The 22,850-nt window shown below is 47.4% G+C and overlaps 1 protein-coding gene and 1 long non-coding RNA gene across 2 annotated transcripts; both read right to left on the reverse strand.

The window, feature by feature from the left end:
• Positions 1–1,965: 1,965 nt before the first annotated feature.
• LOC128437506 (CREB3 regulatory factor) lies at positions 1,966–15,158 on the reverse strand. The gene is made up of 6 exons (XM_053419691.1): positions 14,501–15,158; positions 10,025–10,198; positions 8,657–8,846; positions 6,326–6,399; positions 2,314–2,442; positions 1,966–2,189 (listed from the first exon to the last, which is right to left on the reverse strand). Exons 1-6 carry the CDS (start codon positions 15,156–15,158, stop codon positions 2,083–2,085), a joined length of 1,332 nt encoding a protein of 443 aa, XP_053275666.1. The 3' UTR covers positions 1,966–2,082.
• Positions 15,159–15,199: 41 nt separating this feature from the next.
• On the reverse strand, positions 15,200–22,190 carry LOC128436956 (uncharacterized). The gene is made up of 5 exons (XR_008338133.1): positions 22,049–22,190; positions 15,810–15,887; positions 15,608–15,669; positions 15,381–15,497; positions 15,200–15,293 (listed from the first exon to the last, which is right to left on the reverse strand). It is a non-coding gene; the product is annotated as an uncharacterized LOC128436956 (long non-coding RNA).
• Between the last annotated feature and the right edge of the window lie 660 nt (positions 22,191–22,850).

Here is a 22,850-nt window from a genome sequence, read left to right on the forward strand (position 1 = left end):
AAATGGAGTTTCCATAGGAGGAGAGCAGCGATGCAGAGCAGCAGCTTTGGAACGAAACCAAGTCGGGAGCTCGTCAAGGTTGAAAAACAAATCACTTCGCTAACAGCCGCTTCTGAACTGATATTTCCCAGAGAGAGGATGTTCACAGGAACCGGTTCCAGATACTGTTTTCCACGTTTACTCGGAAAGGAGAAGATTTTGGTTGAATTTTTTTGGCTGAGAATGTGAAACGATTCCACAGAAGCCTGTAGTTTAGTTTTCTCTCAGTAAAGTCAAGCGAGGCCGAGCTCGGAGCAGTAGTCAGGGTCACGTTCCCAATAGGGTGTAGGATCAGGCATAATAACACAGGTCCCTGTGGCTTCACGCTCCAGGCACTTCAGAAAGGCGTCATTATGCAAAACTGCCTATTACAACAATATGTGCCCACAGGTCGAGACCCAGTCAGCAGCTGCTGCCTCAGGCCTCCGCTCAGGTTTGCATTGCTTTGTGTTTTCCTCAGTAGCACCAATCTGAAACAAACCCGGAGCCCGACGCTCTCAATCAACATCTGTCTTTAGAAAAAGGTGCCAAGAGTCTTTTCTTTCTCTTTCGGAGGATCTCACCCCCTCTTCAAAAGGTGCTTAGTTGCTCTTACCACAGTGCAATTCATAGGGTCCTTGACATTTGATGTCCGACAACATTTAGAGACCTTGTACAAGTCGGTCTACAGCTTCAGCAGAGACCACAGGAGAAAGGCAGATTTCATCTCAAGACTGACGCCCACTTTGTGGGCGGCGGCTTTTGCCAAATAACAACAAAATCATAAACTGAATATTAAAAAACAAACAAATTGAACTTATTTGCTTCTACAAGTTCTACAAGTGTTTTTTCCTCTACTTGTCTTTGCGATTCAGGAAGGTGCGCTACATGTTCAGGTCAGGGGTTGAGGCCAGGGCGGGGGGGCACTGAGGACACTTCCCTTTGAGGATCAGCTGAAGGATCTGACACCACGGCCTCGCCGACTCGTGGTGGTAGTGCATTTAGGTGGGGGGGGGGGCGGGGGGGGCAGTGACGTCATCCTTTGAGGACGCACGTCGGTAAACATGGCAGCAATCAAAATGCTTCAGTGGGCGTGTCCATCACTCGGCTCTCTTCTTAAATATGATGACGTGGTTATGGTTGGCAGCATCTGAGCAGACTCAGTTCTCTTTGGTCAGTTTGAATTAAGGTGCAGTTTTGTCTTTCGTTTTGAACTCTGCTTAAAAAGTGATGGGGTGTTAAAGAGTGAAGGGGGGGGGGGGGGGTAATTAAAGCTCAGAGGACTTTTCCACAACAAACACTCGGTTGGTTCCATTAACAGCTGATCTGGCATCAGGGCCACGGCGCTTGTTGCATATCACAACACTCGCTGACATTTAAGATGCCGATGCAATCTGAATGGAATGCAGTGTTTCTATAGGGAGCCCAGTCAAATGAAAATACACACACAGACACACACACACACAGACACACACACACACACAGACACACAGACACACACACACGCCTCTTTGTTTTCCAGGCCTGGGCTCCTCCCACTTCCTTATTTGAGCACTTCCTCTGTCCTCAGATGCCCCCTCGCCCTCGGCTCACTACCGGGCCCCTGCCGACGACTACAACCATCTACAAAACAGTGCAATGTCTATTCATAGGCACAATGGGGTACAAGTACACACACAGAGGGAGAGAGGAGCACTGTACACGCTCAGACAGTGAGTTACATGTCCAACACACACTCACAGACAGAACACAGAACCCGGGGACGTCAGCAGCAGCTCTGGTCTGGTGGTGGTTGTGGTGCAGCCGGCTGCTGATTGGAGGGCCGACAGGGCAGGACTGAGAGCAGGGCGGCAATTTACTCCCATTTTGTTTACGCTACTCCTTCCTCTTCGTGTGTTCCCCCCCCCCCCCCCCCCCCCCCCCCCCCCCCCCCGTCCTCCAAGCCTCTCCACCTCTGCTTCACCTCTTCCTTTTACACAGTGAGAGAGTGGAGGTGGTGACGAGTAGCTCGCCCCGGGTCGTGGAGTAAGGAGATGTAGAGGAGAGGGGGGTGCTGGGGGGGGTTTACCCGGCTGCCTGGTCTCCGGCCCCCAGCGGCTCCTTGCACTGGTTCTGACTGGCTGCCAGAATCCTCTGCACAAAGTCTTTGGTCCGCCCGGCGACTAGAGGCCCTGCGGTGTGATGGAGAGAGAAGGAGAAAACAAACCACACGACAACAAGCAGAGTTCAGATCCAGATATGATACAAAACACTGTTCTCATCACTGTGATGCTGGTGTTGTTGGTTCCGTCTCACCGCTGGACTCTCGGAGGATGTCCTCCAGGCGCTGAGTCATCCCCCGCTCGTCCGTGTCCTCCTCCTCGCTGCTCTCCACTCGCCTCCTGATCACCTCCTTGATCCGCAGCAGAGCGCCGAGCAGGTTCTCTGTGGGGAGAACCAGAGACAGACGATTGTTCTCCACTCAAAGCAGTAGATGAATTCCACAGGGGAGAAGACGCACGGCCCAGAATCACTTAAATGAGTTTGATGATTAAGATATTCTCATCAGTCCAGCTGTAAACAGCAGCTGCCCCACAGCTCCGGTTCCTACTCCAACACGTCTCCTTGTTGTTCGGCTCTGAGCGCTGCCAGAACAACATGCTGCCTACACTCGCTCCTGAGCCTGAACGCATCCTGTGTGGACACAGATGGATCCGTTAAGCTCGGCTCACGTGTCTGACAAAGCTCCCAGCGCCGGCTCCGGGTATCTGACAGTTTTCACTACCTTCATCCAGGGACACAGTTTGTTTAGTCGCTCAAATAAATAGATAAAAGTGAGATTCTGGGCCAAATGACACATCACGATTCACTTCTCATAAATTAAAACCCTGATGCCTCATGGGACGAGGGACTTTGTTTTAACCATCGCGAGTCACACGTTACGCCAGATCACGTGACTGGTTCCAGACGTCACACAGTGAACACAGAGTCTTCAGCTTCAGTCCAAAGATCGGCCACGAAGAGAGATACGATCATTTAAATCCAAAGTAAAAAATAAATTTGTTGTCATATTTAACAAACGGTGGGGGTCGGTTGAGAGAAGAGGAGCCCAACACCATGAAAACACAAAGCAACTAATATTGTTTGACCTTTTAAACTTAATATTTCCATTTATTTGAAGCGTGGCACAACTATAAAGAAGTAAATGTCAGTGACTACAGCTGTTTATTTAGAATTGGTGTTTAGTGGCTGATATTATATGATTTTATAATTATGTCTTCACCCTTAAAAACCTATATTCACATATTCAACTATGAAAATACTTCGTTGGGGATGTTTATGGTTCTATAGTAAATAAACTAACATGTCTCATGTTGGATTTGATGTATTTTTGGGTCCAAATGCCGATATACTACGTCATCTATGTGGAATATAAATGCAAATACAAAAGCAGCCAAAAGTAGTTTTCAATGAAAGTGAACTTGAGTCAAGTTGAAACTTAGTGAAAGTGGAATAAGGGCCGTGACCAGCAGGTTGGAGGAAGGTCGTGAGGAAAGAGGAAGCAGCTCCAGCCTCCTCTTCCTCCTCTTCCTCCTCAGTCCTGGCTGAATAAGACCATTAACTCTGCTGCAGTGGAAACACTGGCAGCTCTCAGGTGTAAATGTGTCATGATGAGAGCGGCTGTTTCCTGGTGAATAAAGGTTCAATTAGAATGACCACACTGCGGCAGCTCCCCCGACCGGAGCAGAAAAATAATCTAATAAACTGTTCACGAATGATTTTGGAGGAAATTAATAAAAGATAAGAATCAGAGGTTTTGTTTTACAGAAAAAAGACAGGTGTGTTTGCAGTGGATTCGAGCTAAACACGCTATTAAGAGATTCTTTTGACATTTTCAACAATTTCCAAGGGGAGAATTATTGAATCTTGATAAATGATCTGATATTCACTATGAATGCTCTTACATCTTAATTCTCTAATAAAGTCGCTCTCCTTCCGTCTGTCTACAGAACAGAATCAATCTGAGCTGCAACTCGGCTGCTGATGGTGTGAATCATCAGCGCCCTCTGTGCTACTGGCTCCTCCCCCTGTGGGGCCATGTGACCCGATGGCGCCATGACACCCATGATGTCAGCGTGCTGTACTCTCTCGTTTTGTCAAGTGCTCGTCTCAGCAGGGAGTGCGTGGGTGGTCAAAGGGCTATCTTCAACACACAGACACACACACACACACACACACACACACACACACACACACATGCACGCACACACACAGACACACACTTCATGAAGTGAGGAGGCTTCCCTGCACTGGCACTGACTTGTTGTACGGCGCTAAGTGAGTTGTATAGAAGCCAAATTACACTGACGGAGAGAGAGAGAGAGAGAGAGAGAGAGAGAGAGAGAGAGAGAGAGAGAGAGAGAGAGAGAGAGAGAGTGAGAGTTAAAAAAAGGAGAAGAAGAATAAAGAGGATCATAGGAGGGAAAACAGAAGAGAAAGGATGTATGAGGTTAGGCTGCGTGTGTGTGTGTGTGTGTGTGTGTGTGTGTGTTTGTTGGTGTGTGTGTGTGTGTTGGACTCCTGCCAGGATTTCGCGGGAGCCACAAGTAAAGTAATGAAATGAAACGCTGGGATCAGGAATGACTGGAATGTTAAAAAAAGAAAAGAAAGGAAAAGAGGACAAAAGGACGCCGGCTGGTGATTGGTCCGGTTTGAATCGGGGGACGAGGGGGCGGGGCCAGGAGGGACTGGTCTGACACATTTGGCACAGAGGACGTGTCGGTTATCAGAAAACAAGGTGAAGTCATCCAGCTCAGGTTTTACCCTCAATCAGTGTGTTTACATGGTTCTGCACCGAGCCGGGGACTATCGGCTTCCTGCAGGATCCTGCTGCTTCTCACTGGAACAGGTGGCAAGAGGGTTTCTCCTTTGGGTTAATCAGATGGAGGCTGGAACATGCATCAGCTCCCCCCACCCCCCCCCGGATCCACAGTTTATATGTATCCTCAATCGTTGTACAACTATGTCCACGTGAACATGATGGATCCGGTGCAGATCCTGAACTGTCGGGCTGTCGGTGGAGGATTGAAGTCCGTGTGACGTCAGATCTGAAGCTGCAGTCAGTCAATCACATGTCCTGTCAGTCACTGGAAGCTACACGGCCATTAACACGACAAGGTTTCAGCAGAACAAGTCACGATCTGTCAGTTTCCACAGCTGGAGACTTTCTCTCTAAATTAACTCGGTTCACTCTCTCTCTCTCTCTCTCTCCGCCCTCAGCGATTCCAGCGGTTTTTTAAATTGGAGCCGAGCCTGAAAGAAAGAGTTTCTGCTCGTGTCAGAGGGAATTTAAATATATTAACAAATATCTTAACCTCCTGCGAAGGAGAGTGAAAGTGTAGCGACATTCAGCAAAGGCCACATATTTCATACAGATTCCCTCAGAGTGAATTATGAAATTACTGAACACTGATATGATGCGTCTGATGTCAGATGGTATTGATGGTGAAAATGCTAATCGGAGCTGCTTTTCCATGTCTTGGTCAGTTTATAGAAGACGAGCAGATGGAGGATGTTTCACCTACTTGATAAGTTTGTGTTATAAGTTGTGAGGAAAGCTCGTTTCCCTGAATTACAGACGTGTACAGTTGAAACAGTCATTACTACATTTGGGTTTTCTTCTGTTTTGCACGTGTAACCACAGTGATTGATGAAACGTGGATGACCGACACTCTGTGCTGTCCCTGTTCAGATGGAGGACTGGTTGTTGCTGGTCTGTTAATGCTCCGGGTTCCCAGTGAAGTGGGTCATCGGAGGGGAGCAGCTCTCGGGTTGGCTGCTCCTGAAATGCGGCCTGGTTTCCTTCGGTGTGTAAACAACACTTCAGATTTTTCTCCATTGACTGAGGAGGACATGGAGTTTCCCTGAGCAGTAAACAGGAGAACGCTGCAGGACTGGATGACCTGAATCGTGTCCCAGTTATCAGACACAGATCTTCAGACACCACAGCTCTGCGTAATAAACCAGTTTATATAATGCTCCATTCATGTGTGAGCAGAGGCTTTATGTCGGGGGGGGGGGGGAAGACATCAATTGATAAGAAAACCTGAAGCAGACTGAACACGTTGAGGGGGAATGTTCAATAAACTGCGAGTTGCAAATATCCAAACAGGCTCCGTCATGCAGATCTTATTTTTAATATTTCATAAATACAACCTGACACTTCTGAGTTATTTAAATGAAGCTTGGTTAACCCCACAGGAGTTTTTATGATTTCCTCAATCCATAAACACAATCCTTCAGCGTGTAAATCATCTGAGGTACTGACCGTACTCCTGGTTGAGCCCCCACAGCTTGATCTTGTTGGCTTCGTGCTGGGCCTTCTTCTTCAGCCGGCAGGCCCTGGAAACAGGAGGAAAAGAAACCGCCGTCATTTCTCTGGAACAGGAAATTCTGCTCTCGTATTCCCGTTCTCCACATGAGCTCGTGACTGCTCCTGCTGGCTCACACCGCGAGCAGCTGAGAGGAGGATGTGATTCCAAACCGTGAGGCTGAAACCTCCGGGAAGCGTTTAGCACCGCGACCCTGAAGGGACACGGCTTCTTTCGGATTCCGAATATTTGGGGGTTAAATTATAAAAAACGTGGCAGCGAATGAATCAATCATTGCACGTTAAATATTAATGCATCTCATGGGGACTATTCTCTACACACACATTTCCTGCAGCTGTGAGTCAGCTAAATGAAACTTAAGGAAGCAAAGTACTTGCAGGCCAGTAATGTTGGACGGATCCCCCCCCCCCCCCCCCCGTGTTCCTCTGCTGGTTGAAATGTTAAATTATGCCTCAGCCAGGTTTTTCTGTTTGCACCACACTGCCGGCTGCCCCCGGGGCGGACGCCGACGACCACTCAACTATGAGCTGTTCCTAATCACCGCAGGGATGGAGTCCACAAAGCACAAAGGATCCTCCAACATGTAACCAGCAGGTTTTTTAAATTGGTAACAGCGTTTCCCTACCTACCCACTGGCCCCTGAAGCCAACAGCCCTTCCTGTTTTACCAAAAATAAACCCCAAAGAAGACTTTCGCTGTGAGGGACTGCCCACATCTGCAAATTGATTTAATTGGTGCACGGAATGAGATGAAACCAGTGGTGGCCTGAAGGTAGGAAACACACTCTCACCAAATTGGAATCCTCTGGTACTTGCATGAGCTCGGCAAATGGCCACAGTGGTTTTTCTTCAGGATGCTTCGAGGTGCATCCAAAATATGAGAATTCTTAGAATCGTTGAATAACAACAGGCTAATAACGGACATTGGTTCTGCACACGTTGATCTAGCTTAGAACGCACCTCGTTGAAAATGTGCAGTGGGCGCTATCAAAGAAGGACTAGCGGTAGCGATCAAGCTAACTGCTCAGTTGGCTTTTTGCTTTGTATTTATTTGTATTATGATTAACTTCACGAGACTAAGAAACTACTTAAAGGTTGTTTAAAAGATGCTATCATCGATGGAGCTCGGCTAACAGTTCCCTTCTGCTAGCATTATTTAAGCTACGCTAGGTTAAATGAAATGAGAGAATTCACAGAAAGCTTTTTTATGGTTTCCAATGTCTTGACTTTACTTTAACGCTTTAAAGTTTTTGTCATTGAAGCACGGAGACGAAATCGATTCTAAAATGATATTTTCCAAAACAACTGATCCCATCGTCAGTGACCAGGACCTGATCTCTTCACCGTGGGTTTCCCCCCCACGCCGTGGCCTGGTTGTTTTTGACAGGAAGGTCCGGAGGTGGTCAGGAGAATCCCAGCGCTAACTCTGACCTGCTCTCGTCAGCCACAAGTACGACGGTATGAAGAGAAGAGAATACACACAAAAGAGATTCCTGCATATTAGATTTAAACGTGAACTCAGGACCAACGATAAACATCTTCCTCCTCCTCCTGCTCCTCCTCCTCCTCCTCCTCCTCCTCCTTCTCCTCCTCCTCCTCCTCCTCCTCGTGTGTTTGTGCCGTGTTTAATATACGTTTGGAATAATAGGATATTCCCAGAGTCCCCCTCCTATTTAAACTGCCTCCTTCCCTCTGTGTTCTCCACCTCCCCCGACAGATGAACTTCATATAACCCCTCTCTCCCTCCTCATCTAATTCCTTGTCTACCTCCTCAGCCCTGCCCTGATTTCCTTCTATTCATCCGGCCTTCCTCATCTCATCTCCTCCGCTTCCCTCCATCCTTCCTTCATTTACTCCACCGTGATAATGTCCAATTCAAATTTTCAAATCATTTATATTGTAAATCTTTGAAATATCCCTAACTGCAAATGGACAACGTGTAATAGCTTGTTATGGCCGCGTCCTCGGAGGGTCGAGTCAAAGAACGGCACCGGGAATAAGATCAATCTCCCTTGATTTCAGATTCGATATATTCTTCCCTCTGTGCGTCCTCCAGAAACAGCATCAGAAGGTCGACCGGTTAAAAACACCACATATTTGAAAACCGAGCTCGACGAGGCTGAAGACCAGACGGCAGATACCAAACCACAGAGCCCTGCAGAGTTCTCCTCTTCCGTCTCTGCAGATCATCCTCAAACACTGAGAACTTCCCCCTGACGCCAGATAAATCACCAGAGAGTCTCCGGGGCAGCGGGTGGAGTCTAATACCTGGACGCCAGCTTGTTCTTCTCCTTGCGTGACCTGGCCCGGGCCATGGCAGGGAGGTCGTTGACCGGCCCCATGCCGTCGATGGCAGCGTTGAGCTTCTGCAGCTGCTCCCCGATGTTGTGGAGCTTCTGGGGGTTCGGCGTGAGGTCGCTGGCGTCCGTCTTTCGAGCTTTGCGGCGTCCTTTCTTACCTGGAGGCAGGGACACAAGAAGGAAGTCACTATGTTGAACTCTCTTTCAACCCATTTTGGTTGTTTTCTCTCCCCCCCCCCCCAATACCCATAAACAAATGAGTTGATGGATAGTTATTAGAGGTGCATTTTTTTTGTTTATATTTTGCACGGAAATATTTTCTAAATTCAATTTCTATATATTTGGTTGTAATTGTGTTTTCATTTTATTCATGATAAAGTTTATATCAAAGAAGATCTTAGGAATAACTGGTAACTTTTTAATTAATTAATTCAACCTTTATTTTAAAATAAATTGAGGTAAAGACCTAATTTACAAAACAGCCGAGTAGAGAAAATAAACATTTCAAGACAACATAGCAAGAATGAGAATAAACACAGTATAAAAGATTAAAATTTGAAATTAAAAAAGGATAAATATAACTAAACATCCACACTGGCCTGGTTTATCCATATATACACCAGGTCCAAATTTATGCCGTGCAACCAAGCGTTGGTATTAAAACTCACTTAATCTCAAGATGTTGTCCAGATTCCAGATGCTACTCTCACTGCTCTGTCACATAGAAATGTGTTTGAATGGAAACAAAGCCTAGATTTGGTTTCATTAAATCGCTCAACTACAAAATAAAAGTCCTTCGAGGCCTGAGACTCTCAGACGAGGCGGCTGCAGGAGATGAACCGGAGCTGGATGTTGTTAAACGGTCATTTTGAAGTGCAGCAGTTTTATTTTATTGCATCGAGTCTCATGAATGAACTGAATCACACAGGACACTGGTGCTGGCAAACCGCTGCACACACAGTTGTTAGGTTCTTATCAGAGAGACACTGAAAACCCGTCGTAGAAGTTGAATGTAGGCCGAGCGCCCGAGGGTCCGGATCCGATTTGTGTCACACAAGACGGGAAGAGAAATGGGACGATTTGCAGCTGCAGTGTGGAAAACGACTTCTGCTGCCAACGAGTCCCTGGATCAGCTCTAACTTCACTTCTCTGTGTTCTCAGCTGAATTCACTGATTCAGGAACGATCCGAATGTAAATCTGCTTCGTTTGTTTCACTCAAAATGTTAAATACAAAGATTTCTGTGGTTTTTTTCAAGGATTTTGTCTGAAGCAACTTTCAAAACTCCCATGATTTGATTATCTTGTTCACCCAGTGATCTCTCGGTGTGTCCTCACCTTCTCTGCGGTACAGCGTGCTGGGTAAAGTGCTGGAGCTCCAGGACAGGGACCAGTGGACGTCCCCGCCCAGCTTCTTCTTTGAGGCCGCGTCTCGGGCTCGTCTGTATTCCCAGAAACACCGACGCTTCGCCGGCCGCTCGCCGTGCTGCCGGGCCGGCTCCGCCTCCGCCTCTAGAGGAACAAACACACAACACTTTGAGGTTTGTGCAGCTACTTCCTTAACAACTGTAGCACAGAACTTTGGGGAATTTGTTCTGGAATTTCTGGTGATTTTTAGAGCGAAAATCTGCATCAAAAACTTTTAAAGTGATTTATAAAACAAAAACAAAGAACAGAACAGTATGAAGAATCGGAGCAAAGCATAACTTTGCTTATTTTAACTTTCTAGTGGGACAAAAAAAAAAGTTTGGTTTGAGATAAAATCATTGAGATTTATCCTGTGATAAATCGTATTAACGGATAAAATCATATATTTATCAGCTACATTTAATTCCTTATACTTTCAATATTGTTTTTTACCTACTTTCTCTTTTTGGTTTATTGCATTTTTATAGTTTTATTATCAAGAACCATTCCAGCCGTTACAAACAGAGGAAGTCATTTCCAGTTACCGGTTCCTTGTGACTCATGAAACCCAAAGTGTTTCCAAAATGTAGACTTGAAAGTTAAGGAGCATTTTCTGGATTCTTTCCTCGGTTTCATTTCTCATGAAACTTATTAACACAAAATGTCTCATTCCGTCCAAACAGCAAACAGTGCATCAGCTGCTGGATCAAAGCTGTGACCTCATTCTATCTGAGTGATGGGAAGCAAATCACACAACTTGTTTTCAGTAAATCATTTGACTATGAAAGAAAAAAGATTAAAGAATTATAAAAAATCATCACATCACGATACTCTGTCTCTTTTCCTCCTTCTATTACGTCTTGTTTTATACATGTGCAGAGCTTTGTAACTCTCCTTTAAAAATATCTAAATTAATAAAAGTCATTTACATTATTGTTATTATAACCAGAGTAATTTCAACCAACCAGAGTCTGAGTCAAAGGTTTTGGGATTAGAAAAACTGTGATATGTAGATAATTCAGTTTGTTGTGTTTACATGAATACACCTTGAAGTCACTGTACTAGATTGTTGAGTAAAAAAACAATTACTGCGATAATTGTTGTTTTTGTCATTTCGTCAACACCCCCCCCCCCCCGTTCCTCTGGTGTGATGGCTCAGTTCCACCCCCGCCTGATTTTCAAACAAGGAAAAAACCCTGAGAGTATAAAAAACAATCCTCTGACCTGGATCCCTGAACCACAGTTAACGACCATCCAGTAAAACCATTAAGATTCAGTTCTGAACCGAAGGCCGACCAGCGAGCCGCAGACGTCACCGAGAGGAAAACAAAACCTCCGAGTCGGCAGCTTCACCGTCGCAACAAGACGTTAATGTTTCTCTCCGGCTCCGTGTCTCTGATCTGGTCTGATCTTATCTGGTGTTTGTCTTTCAGCAGAGAACCACACGGCTGAAATACACACACTGTACAAACAATGAGTGAACTGATGACCCGTCTAAAAGGTTTGTGATTATACATTTTGTTTGACGCTTTGCAGAGTTGATGCATTGTGGGTAAGGCCGGCCATATCCATCACAGCAGAAAAAAAACAGGTTTTAAACATCGGCTGCATTTGTTTTGTCTCTCGATGGACAAATTGTTTTCAAATATTGAATCAAGCTCCGTGTTTACGATCCGGACAAATGTTCAACGTCTCCCGGTTCAGAATCACGTGAGATCCGGAACCAACCATAAACCATCTCCCTCCAGTTCACCATCGTGAAGAAAACAGAGCGTGATCCATCAGAAGGGAGGGTGGGGGGGGGGGGGGGGGGCAGCAGTGACAGCCGTGTATAAGACGTTTAATTGGGAAATATTCGACAGATGAAGCGTAATCATGAGTGACAGGTATTAATGTTGGCGTTTGCCTGGTATCAAATCAGGCTGTGAACCCTAATCCACAAACACACGCTGCACGTCCCGACGACAAAGCCACCACCAGCTCCAGAGACACACACCTACACAACCGCACACACACGTCACGCAGGATTAGCCTCAGCCGCACACAGCCACCAATAATGTCATCATAAATAACACAACATGCAAAGCTCCAGCAGGAGGAGGAGGGAGGAGGGAGGAGGTCGACTCTCCTCATCCAGAGAAGTTTAAACAAGAAAGGAATTACAAAAGTAAAACCACAACGACAGTTAATAATCATGGAGGCCGATCCTTGCTCTCAGACGCACAAACACACACACGCATAAACACACACACACACACACACACACACAGACACACACACAGGTTTATGTAACATCATGTCATCTGGTCCAGTTTGCAGGTTGCGTCATTGCCTGTACTCCCCTCAACTCAATCTATTGATATATATATACACACACACACACACACACACATTATATACAGTAGATAGATATATTCACATTAAATATATGGATATATATATATTATAGACATACCATGTTTATAAAACAGTGAGATGTACATACATACAAAGACATCATGCAAGTGAGTTGTGTGTATATACATATATATATATATACACAGTATACACACACACACACATATTTCACACAATGCTTTTTCAATCTTGTTTCAACCTCTCCACAAACACTCACACACACACACACACACCGAAGAATCCATGACACAGCCCTTTGCTGCTGGTAAGTACAACTTGACCGTGCACACAACAACACACCACAACAACACACCACAACAACACTGGAGAGCGACAGTGGAAATCTGACCCCGACGGGGGTTTGAGATTTGTCTGACCAGCCTGAGGACGACCAGACCCAGAGAAAAGATGCTAATCCCACATCACGTGTATATATATATATATATATATATATATATTTGTGTGTGTGTGTGGGCGTGTGTGTATCTAATGTGCATGTTTACAGTTCATGTCCTGTCGTCTGGACGTGAATTCCCCTCCGACATCCAAAGTGTTTCTCTGTTTCTCTGAGCTCATCCTCATTTGGTCTTTCAGGTAGTTTCCTCACTTTAATAAACTTTGGCCTCGAAGTCTCACATCCTGAGTTTGTTCCTGTTTATCAACGAGCAGGTTATTTAAAGAAGAACATGTGAACTTTAGTGATTTACTATTAAACTTCCATAAAGTCAAATTAAAGCTCTAGAGGTTGAGATCTCTCGACCTTGAGTCTCTAGGATTTGGTCCAGCTCCACAAACACTGCAGCCCAAACTTCCCACAATGCAACTTGATACGTGTCTTCCATTAGAGCCGCCTCGTCTGGTAATTTCCATAACTTTGCATTTTGAACTACTCGGTTTTCAAAGCAGTTTTTCAGAAGACGTTATACAAAGTTCATCTTTTCTCCACAGGCTGTTGATGACATTTCATCACGTAAAAACATCAGGTATCAATCCCCTAATTTTCATGACTTTATATCACATGTTTATTTTTACACACATCTGCTTTCTAACGGCAGATTCCTCGAGGAACACACTTATTCCAAGGCTTCGGTTTTATAAATAATCAGATCATGATTTTGCCAATTTCCTTTATCATATTCTTACATAAAAAACCCGTCATCCATCTTTACAGTCTCAAATCACTTCATCACATTATTTTAACACTCAAAGTGAGTCAGATTGTATCGCTGCCATCTTCAAGATTTCACAAGTAAATATGTGAGTGACATGCTTTTGATTATTAGCAGCGTGTGAATGCAAAGTAAGAAAAGGAGGTCAAAGGTCAAAGCTTCAGCACCGGGACAATTGTTTTTAAACAACCAACAATGTTTCTGACTGATTCATCTGTCAATCATATCACAGTTTGCAGCGACGGCTTCACTCGTCCGTCAGATCAATATCACGTCAAACATCCTCGAAGCTGGAACAAAGCAAATGTTTCTCTTTGATAAATAAACTCACGATGGTTCATCAATAATCTGAATCATCTCAGATTTAACCGACTGATTTGCTGTGTGAGGTTTGAAGCACGTGTTTTAAATACAAAGACTTAATGAGGCGTGAAGGAGCTGAATGTGTAAAAAAACCCAGCTGGACATTAACGTCTGTTTAACAATCTGCAGCAACTCTCACACCCTGTTAAAGACACACAACCCCCCCCCCCCCCCCCCAACAAAGAGAGGAGCAGCGCAGCAGCCACAGATGGTTTTTAAATACATGAAGAGGCTCCAACCCTCAGAGCCGTTTCATAACTGTAAAACTAGCCACCAAGGAGGAATGCTGTCCGGGAATTACACCCGCAACTCTGCTATTTAATGTGCCTGCGCTCAGCCAAGCCCGTCAGAGGAGGCGGGCTGAGGTCTCCTCTGGACCCGGGACAGAGGAGGCGGGCTGAGGTCTCCTCTGGACCCGGGACAGACTCAGACATGTCCTCCCCACTCACACACAGACACACTGGAAAGCACAACTCACCACATTCAGTTTCTGAGGAGCTGGAGAGTTCAGCTTCCACCGCCGTCTCCTCCTCTCCCTCCTCCTCCTCCTCCTCCTCCTCTTCGTCGTCATCCTCCTCATCCTCTTCCTCATCCCCCTCCTCCTCCTCCTGCTCGTCGTCCTCAGTTTTAGCCTGGCTCTCCTCCATGCCCCGCACCTCCTGCTGCGTCTCCCTGGCTTGCACCTCCTCTGTTGGACAGTCGTGGCCGGGGCCTGTTGCCGGCTCCCCCCCCTGGCTGAGGGAGTAGTTGTGCTCCTCGCTGCAGTGCTCCAGAGCCAAACCTGCCGCTGCCACAGCAACCGCCTCCTCCTCCTCCTGCGCCACCTGATACACCTCCACCGTGCGCTCCCTGGACCCCCCCCCATCCTGACCTCCTCCGGATGCTCTTCCTGTGACACATAGCTCCCTCCCTGTTGCCGAGGCAGCAGATAGGCGCCCCTCCTCCCTCCCGGCGGCGGTGGCCTGGACTTCCTGTGTGACGGGAGGCGCCGTGTGTCGGCCGCTCCTCCTCCTCCGCTCCTCTTCCTCCTCTTCCTCCTCCCGGCTCCTCCCCCAGCGGCCCATCAGGACGGCCTCCTCGGAGCAGGCGAGCAGCTCCCCCCCCACGCCGAGGCCCGGCTTGGTGTAGCGAGCCATCTCGTCCAGCGAGGACACGTCCCAGCGCTCGGGGGGGAGGTCCTCCCCGCAGCCCCCGTCGTCCACCAGGTCGCTTAGCAACTCAAAGGGCCGTTTCCGTGGCGATGCCGGGGAGCCGAGCATGAGGAGGACGCTCTGAGGAGGACAGAGGGACCGGTTATTAAATATGAAATCATAAACACATCCCAGAGGAAAGTGCGTCTCCACCTGGTGCCGTCTCACCTGGTCGTACTCGGTCCTGCCCCCTTGTGGCGACATGGCCAGGGGGTAAGGGCTCAGCAGGCCCCTGTGACCCCCGTAGGCCTCGCCAAACACGGGCTCCATCCCATTCATACCCGGCTGAGAGGGAGGAAACACACACAGACACACACAGACACACACACACAACTGTGAGAACAACGAATCAGAGGCAACGGGCGAGAACAGTTTCAGTTTCACTCCTGGTTTACCTGAGGCATGCCCGAGGCAGGAGGGCGGCAGGTCGCGGTCACTACGTCACTTCAAGAGGGTTCTGCTGAGAAGAACAAGATCAGGCTCAGATCTGAACATGGAGATGAAACGAGGAGGAGACGGGAGAGGAGAAGAGGGGTCGCGACAAAAAGACAGAAGGAGGAGGAGGAGGAGGAGGAGGAGGAGAAGGAGGTGTCTTACCGATGGTAGAGAGCTGTGAGGGTCAAGGGGTCGAGCTCTTCTCACATGTCGCGGCCCGGCAGCTCTCGGCCTCCCAGCCTGGAGGGGGGGGGGGGGCAGCACAGGAGGAAGTGAGACACAGGTTCAACAGAGGCCACACGCTAAAATCATACAGCAATTAATCAAACCCACGAGTTATTAATAGAAAACCTTTCACAGGAGTAATTAAAGAGATTCTGCTCCGTTGACTTGTTCTCACATGTCGTGTTAGTGAAGTGGAACATTCAGAAGGCCGCCGCTCTTTTCTGTTTGTTCAGCTTATTGTTGATTACATTAGCTGGCCCGCGTTTCTATTAATACATCCATTTATCTGACATGAAACAACATGCAGAGGCAGAAATGTGGGACATATCACTTCCTGAGAAAAACCTGCCAACAAGCATTTGGCGTTCGGGCTTTTGTGCGTTCAAAACGTGGTTAATTGGCATCTAGCGCTTGTGTGTACGTGTTGTTACGATCACAGGCTTCATCAGAAGAACACTCTGGTGTTTGATTTGTTGGAAAACGGCTCGAGAAGCGCCGGAGGAAGCGAAGACACAGCGATCGAGTGGAGCATAAGTTAAAGATCCTCAGAGGGAATCAGCAGCAAAGTTAAAACTCAGAAGTTGTTCTCATGAACTGCAGAGTCCTGAGAAAAGAGGTGAAAGGGCAGAAGAGGAAGAAGCTGATATTCTGAGAGTAAATGTGCTAAAGGCTAAGTGAGCTGCACAGATTCAAACTATAACGTCTCTCAGTAGAAATGTATTTAAAGCCCAAAAACATGACAGGTCCCCGAGATAAGAGAGACACAAGCAGACAGAGATTTCTGGCTTTAGTAGATATAAGATTCATCTCACTACTTGACAGAAAACTACAGAATACGTTTGTGTTTAAAAACAGACACCTTGATACACATTTGATGTTCCAGTGCCAGGTTTCCTATGCTCTTGAGACCCGGACTCCAGATTAGACAACGTCAGAGACTTGGGACCAGAGGAATGCAGCAGCAGGAAAAGTGTATGAGTCCAAAGCAGTTTTCAGACGTTAACAATATTCTACTGAGGCTTCGACATCTGAAGAAGCAGCTGGAACATGTGGGAACGTCCAGGCGAGAGGGCGGAGCCTGTAGAGCAGCAGGAGGCCGGACATGAGTGTTGTTGTTTACAGCTCGTCCACACCGGCGTCGGGCATCATCACCAAAAGCTCTGGAATCTCCTCGTCTCTCCAAGTGGACGTCTTCGTCTTCTACGTGTTCGGCTCCTCTTCTTCATCCTCATTCATTCTCATTCCAAAGAAGTAGGACATTATCCAGAGGGGTCACATGCAGCCGCTCTGGATAATTTCAGGAGAAAGTCCGGAGTGAGGTGAACGTCTGAAAGCAGCAGTAATAAACCACCAGTGTGTGTTGATGATGAAGGAGCACAGCACACAGTGACTCACTGACTGGTTTCTAATGGTTTCTGAACAGTGCAGCTCTCTGGCAGAACAATGAGCTGGATCAGGTTCTGGATGAACTGGTGAGAGGGAATCAGTTCATCATGGTTTTGATCTCAAAGAGGAAAGAAGAAGAAGACGCAGCTTCATCCTTTAACCTCGGGAACATGTCCTCCGAAGAACTGCTCCTTCCACTCCGCCCAGTACGGTTAAACTCAACCAATCAGGTAACTCCTGCTCGGGGCGGAGACTGCGTCGGATAACGTTTGTGAACCCCCCCCCTCGCCGAAAAGAAAAATCTAATTCTGCCTCAGTGAGGAGGAGGAGGAGGAGGAGGAGGAGGAGGAGGAGGAGGAGGAGGAGGAGGAGGCCACAGAGCAAACTGCTGATCATACCAGGCTCCTTTCAGACGGGGACATGATGAAACACAGAGCAACACACACACACACACACACACACACACACACACACACACACACACACACACACACACACACACACACACACACACACACACACACACACACACACACACACACACACACACACACACACACACACACACACACACACACACACACACACACACACAGCAGAAACAATGCAGACTCCCTGTTCAGTACCTGTGGAAAGTAAAACCAGGGGAATCCAGTTCACGCTGGCCCGGGATCAGTGATTGGAGAACAATGTCCTAATGCGTTCTCTGTGGACTGACCTCAGGAACACAAGAATGAGGAAACGAGGACTCGCAGAGCAGATCTGACACTGCCTTGGCGTGCCACATGGAAAACTGGTATTTGGCACAGGGGAGAGTGACAGCCAGCTTCCAACCTTCTGTGTATACAAACACTGATCTGACACGTACAGCGTTTTTCAACTCGATAAACGGCTGGAGCCCGAGCAGAGACGCCGGCGAGCTGAACAAACGCACAAAGGTTTCCGCTCTTTATCACGAAGCTGCAGCCGCGGAGCCGGGGGTTTACACAGAGGATGAGCCTGTGGACATTCTGTGTCGGTGCTTCGCTTGTACCAACTTGCTCTGGTGCCAGTTCAGGGTGTTTCTGCTTTTATGACACAAACAGTTCTGATGTTTACACGCAGGATAAACTCCGATCCACCTCCGGTCCTGTCGGTTGTGTTCAAACGTCTCGACAAAGTCACGTGTCTCAGTTTCCTCTGAAAGTCTTTGTCCCGGCGCTGAGACTCTTCTCGTCTTTACGAGGGACATTTACTCGGTGAAACCGATGCAAACACATTCTTGTGTCTGTTTGCTCCCACTGCAGCTGATATAGGAGCCTGGCATGCCTTCCTGGAACAACAACCTTTGTGTTGGTTCAACATAAGGCTTGGCCTCGCTCACACACACACACACACACACACACACACACACACAGACGGGGAGGACGGGTTGCAAAAGGAAATTGCTTCCTCTCAAACCACCGTGGGTCAATAACCACCAATAACCATGAGCTTTACGTTCGGCCTGCGATTCATCCGGTCCTCTGTAAACAAGTCTCTTCAAAGCAAAGTGCCAACACAAACGCATACACAACGTCACTGACAAAGCAAACACACATGCCAACATGCACGCTGCGCCCACAACGCTGTGGTGGAGAGAAGTTAGTGCAGGACACACAACACTCTTCAAGCTGCGTTTTCACCAAACCAACCCTGATATGAGGGAACAGACGATTCACACGATCCTGACGACTGTGAAGATCAAAGGCAAAAAATAAAAACGACATCTTCAACCCGGAAACAACCGGTTATGTAACAAAAGGTTGTTCAAACGAATTCAATTCATGCCACAACATATCCTCCACTGGCTGCTTTGTGCCAGAGCCCCGGCTGGAGATCGTTTCACCACAGACCTGATGTTTACCTTCTCCAGTGATCGATGATCGGTTCATTGTTTGGTCCATGAAATTAAATAAAAGCTTTAAAAAGCTTGTTTTGTCCAATTCAAAGTCTCAAATCCAAATTTTTTCAATTTACTGTCACACGAGGCAAAGAAATGCAGCTGGAATTAGGTTATTTTCATCAGTTTTACTTTTCATCAGATAAAGATTATTTTTCTCATCATAAAAAATCCGCAAATCCACAAACATTCTTACGTCTAACGAGTTTAAGATTTTATTAAAATACTAAAATTCTCATTATAAAACATAAAACTGTAAATAAAAGTGAGTAACTTTACTTTATCACCTGTATTGTAGTGGGTTTTTTTGGTGTATCTGTTAAATGCAGCATCACTACTCTCCCAGTGAACTGTAGTTTCTGTAAAGTAACTTTCAAAACAAAAGTATTACAGTATTACTTGTAAAGATTCCTCTCCTCCGGACCATGAGGCGGATTCAGCGGCTGGTGACCAGACAATGAACCTTCAGCAGCTGGAGGCCTCTTCGGAAAAGACGGAACTAAACTAACAACCTTTCGGTGTGGGGACAGGTCAGGGACAGAGTGTGAGACGGGGGGGTAAATAGCAGGAGTTTAAAATAAAGGCTTCGATGGAGGAGCGTGTGGCCGAGGCCAGCGAGGAGGAGACGGGCAGCTTGTGAGGAGACGATCTGGCCGCCGGTCTGTCTGGGAAGCCAATTTAACAAATTAAACCTCCTCACAGATCAGCGGACAAAGCTCCGTGTCGCCTGGGAGATCTCCCGTTCACCTCCGGGGCAAAGAGAGAAGTTGGATCCGGGGGAAGAGGAGGATAAAACGGACCTCAGCGCCCGGGATGCGCCTCCTCCGCCCCGCTGCCTCTCTCCTCCCCGTGTCCTTGGAGCTCCGGAGCGATGGAGTGAACCACAGTGGCCCCGTGTCCGCCGCCCCTCGGCCCGGCTCGGCTTCCCTCGCTCCCTGCGCGGCCACAACAATGTAAAGGAATAACACAACACAACCCACGAGTGTAACACAACCATGAGGTGGTGTGTGTCCGCACAGCTGGACCCAGCAGCGGCCCCGAGAGCCGGAGCAAGGGAGGAGAAGGTGCCATGGTGGCAGCCAGTGTGTGTGCGTGTGTGTCCCGCATGGCACCGCGAGCACCGGAGCCGCACTCCCCGCATCCACAGCCTCGAACACACATCCACACCTCGTGCGTTCTCATCCCCAGAAAGAATCAAACAGAGGTTCTTACCCGAACGCAGCGGCCACGCGTCGGGAGCCTCCGAGACAACAGGGATCCTTCCAGCGCACAGACAACAATAAAAAATGGGGCGCAGCTGGCACTGCCACCGGATGTCCAATATTAATTGTGAGCGCGGATTGGCGAGCGTGTGGATCAGGATCCGGCGTGAAGCCGCTGCAGGTGCCGATCGAGTCCCGCGTCTCCCGCAGCCGCCTCCGAGGACACTTCTGTCAAATAGTAAAGAAGTTGAGGTGAAGACGTGAAGCTGCGGACAAGTTCGGCCGCGGTCGGTCCACCTGCAGGTGCTGCTGGCGGCTGCTGGCGGTAGTGTCCCAGCTCCAGGTCAAACTGGGAACCAGCACGAAACGAAACATTCTACAGATATAAAGAGGAGCAACGCGCCTCTCACTGGGATGAACCGCGCGTAATTATGCGTAAAAATATGGCACATGTGCGTACAAATGGAATATAAGTGTCTGAGGTCGGGTTGTAGGAATAACAAGAAATATGAAAACGTGATAAATACTGATCCCTGGTCCACAGCGTGTATTCATACTGGGACGCCTCTGACACCAGGAGCCGTGCGTGCAGCTGCGGGTAAATCCGTGTGAAAGTAGCCATTTTAATCACAGAACACCGATAAAAGACACCATATGGTTCTGCCGTGAATCTCTGTGAAGAACTCCGGAGTGAAACTTGACGCAAACGCGTGTTTCTCCGTCCGGCGGCGGAAGAAGAAGCAGCGGGAGCGGCGGCGGCGGAGCGGCGGTTACCTTAGCGCGTGTCCTCGGATGTCCCCTCGGAGTTAAGGCTCCTCTGGACCGGGGGAAAATGTCGGCCTCGGCCTCTCCGGGTGATTTTTTTTTTTTATTGCTTTATCGCGCAGGGGAGGAAGAGGAGGAAGAGGAGCCCCCCCCACCCACACGGACACACACGGCCGCGGCTCCGCGCGTCAATCCCGGGTTCGACCCTGCGAGGCCACATGCAGGAAGTTGGGCAGCGGGTCGGTACCGGGGCGGCGAGGCCTGTATGGCGGACACACGGGACACAGGAGACGGTTGAAGGGACCGCGGAGCACCCCCCCCCCCCCCCCTCCTCCCACTCTCCTCCACAATAAAAGCGGCCGTGTCTCCTGTGAATCTCAATTCTTTATTAATAAAGTTTAACGGGGTTGTACCCCCCCCCCCCCGTGTGACCTGGGTTTTTCAAAACAAGACACTTTAAAACCACTTTGATATTGATGTAGAAGAATAAATAAACACATGTACACACAGAGGGTGTGTTGTGGTGGAGGCCTAGTTCCGCTTTGTTGTTGTTATTGTGTTGTTGTGCTGTTTTTGTGTTGTTGTAATTGTGTTGTGGAGACCTAGCTCCCCTCAGTTGTTGTTGGGTTGTAGGGGAGGCCTAGCTCAGTTTTGTTGTTATTGTGTTGTTACTGTGTTGTTATGTTGTTGTGGAGGCCTAGCTCCACGTTGTAGTTGTTGTGTTGTTGTGAAGGCCTAGCTCCACTTTGTTGTTGTTGTGTTGTTGTGAAGGCCCAGCTCGGCTTAGTTGTGTGTGATGTTGTGTTGTTGTGAAGGCCTAGCTCTGCCTAGTTGTGTGGTTGTTTACACAGTCAGTGGCGGTAGCTACGTGTTTAAAGATGGATGAAGCAGTAGTGACTGACCTGAACAAAGTGTGTCAGCTTTCGGTGGACCTGTAGGGGGGTGATGAGGATGGTGTATTTGTGTGTGAGTGTGTTTGTGTGTGTGTGTGTGTGTGATTGTGTGTGAGTGAGTGTGTGCGTGTGTGGATGTAGGGGGAATGGGGGGTGGAGCTCAGAGTAATCCTGTAGACCAGCTGTCAAAATAAGAGATGAGCGAGTCACGTTTCCGGCTGAAAGGGCTTCAAATTAAAAGTTCCCATTGAGGTTCGGTTGTTCTGTTAGATAAGATAATACTTTTAGACAAGAATATTACAGGATATGAAAACACACCTTTCACTACAGAAATAGTGTTTATATGGACATTTTACGTTATATAGAAATACATATATCACCTGAGAATGTAAAACTGTATTTGTACAATATATCTGTAGGTTAGACTTAAACGTATAGACAGATATCGTTTACAAAAAGAATACATGTATAAAATGGTACTGTATTTCCACTGCTCTGCTCTGATGACCCATTCATTGATCTGCAGTATATATATATATATATATATATATATATATATATATATATATGTTGTAGTCCGGCTGTTACCAGGTGCTGGTAACCCTAACCCTAATAATAAGTAACATGCAAGAAAAATATGAATGTAATGAATACTAATCTATAGAGTGTAAGAATAATTATAAATATTTGAATATGATGAGTATGTGAGTGTTTTACTTGTTGACTGTTTAGATTGTTATATCTACGCTAGAGACGGTTCCTTTTTTTTATTTTGAAAAGCACAGCCTGTATTTCTGGTTGGGGGCGGTTC

The sequence above is a fragment of the Pleuronectes platessa genome, chromosome 3 (genome assembly GCF_947347685.1).
Source record: "Pleuronectes platessa chromosome 3, fPlePla1.1, whole genome shotgun sequence".
Lineage (NCBI taxonomy): Eukaryota > Metazoa > Chordata > Actinopteri > Pleuronectiformes > Pleuronectidae > Pleuronectes > Pleuronectes platessa.

Excerpts from the sequence above, each read along its gene's own strand:
- LOC128437506 (XM_053419691.1), bottom strand. The coding sequence starts at position 15,158 with ATGGCTCGCTACACCAAGCCGGGCCTCGGCGTGGGGGGGGAGCTGCTC. Across the intron at positions 8,847-10,024 it reads CACGCTGTACCGCAGAGAAG|GTAAGAAAGGACGCCGCAAA; the intron begins GTGAGGACACAC and ends CCCTGCCTCCAG. Across the intron at positions 2,190-2,313 it reads CATCCTCCGAGAGTCCAGCG|GGCCTCTAGTCGCCGGGCGG; the intron begins GTGAGACGGAAC and ends ATCACACCGCAG.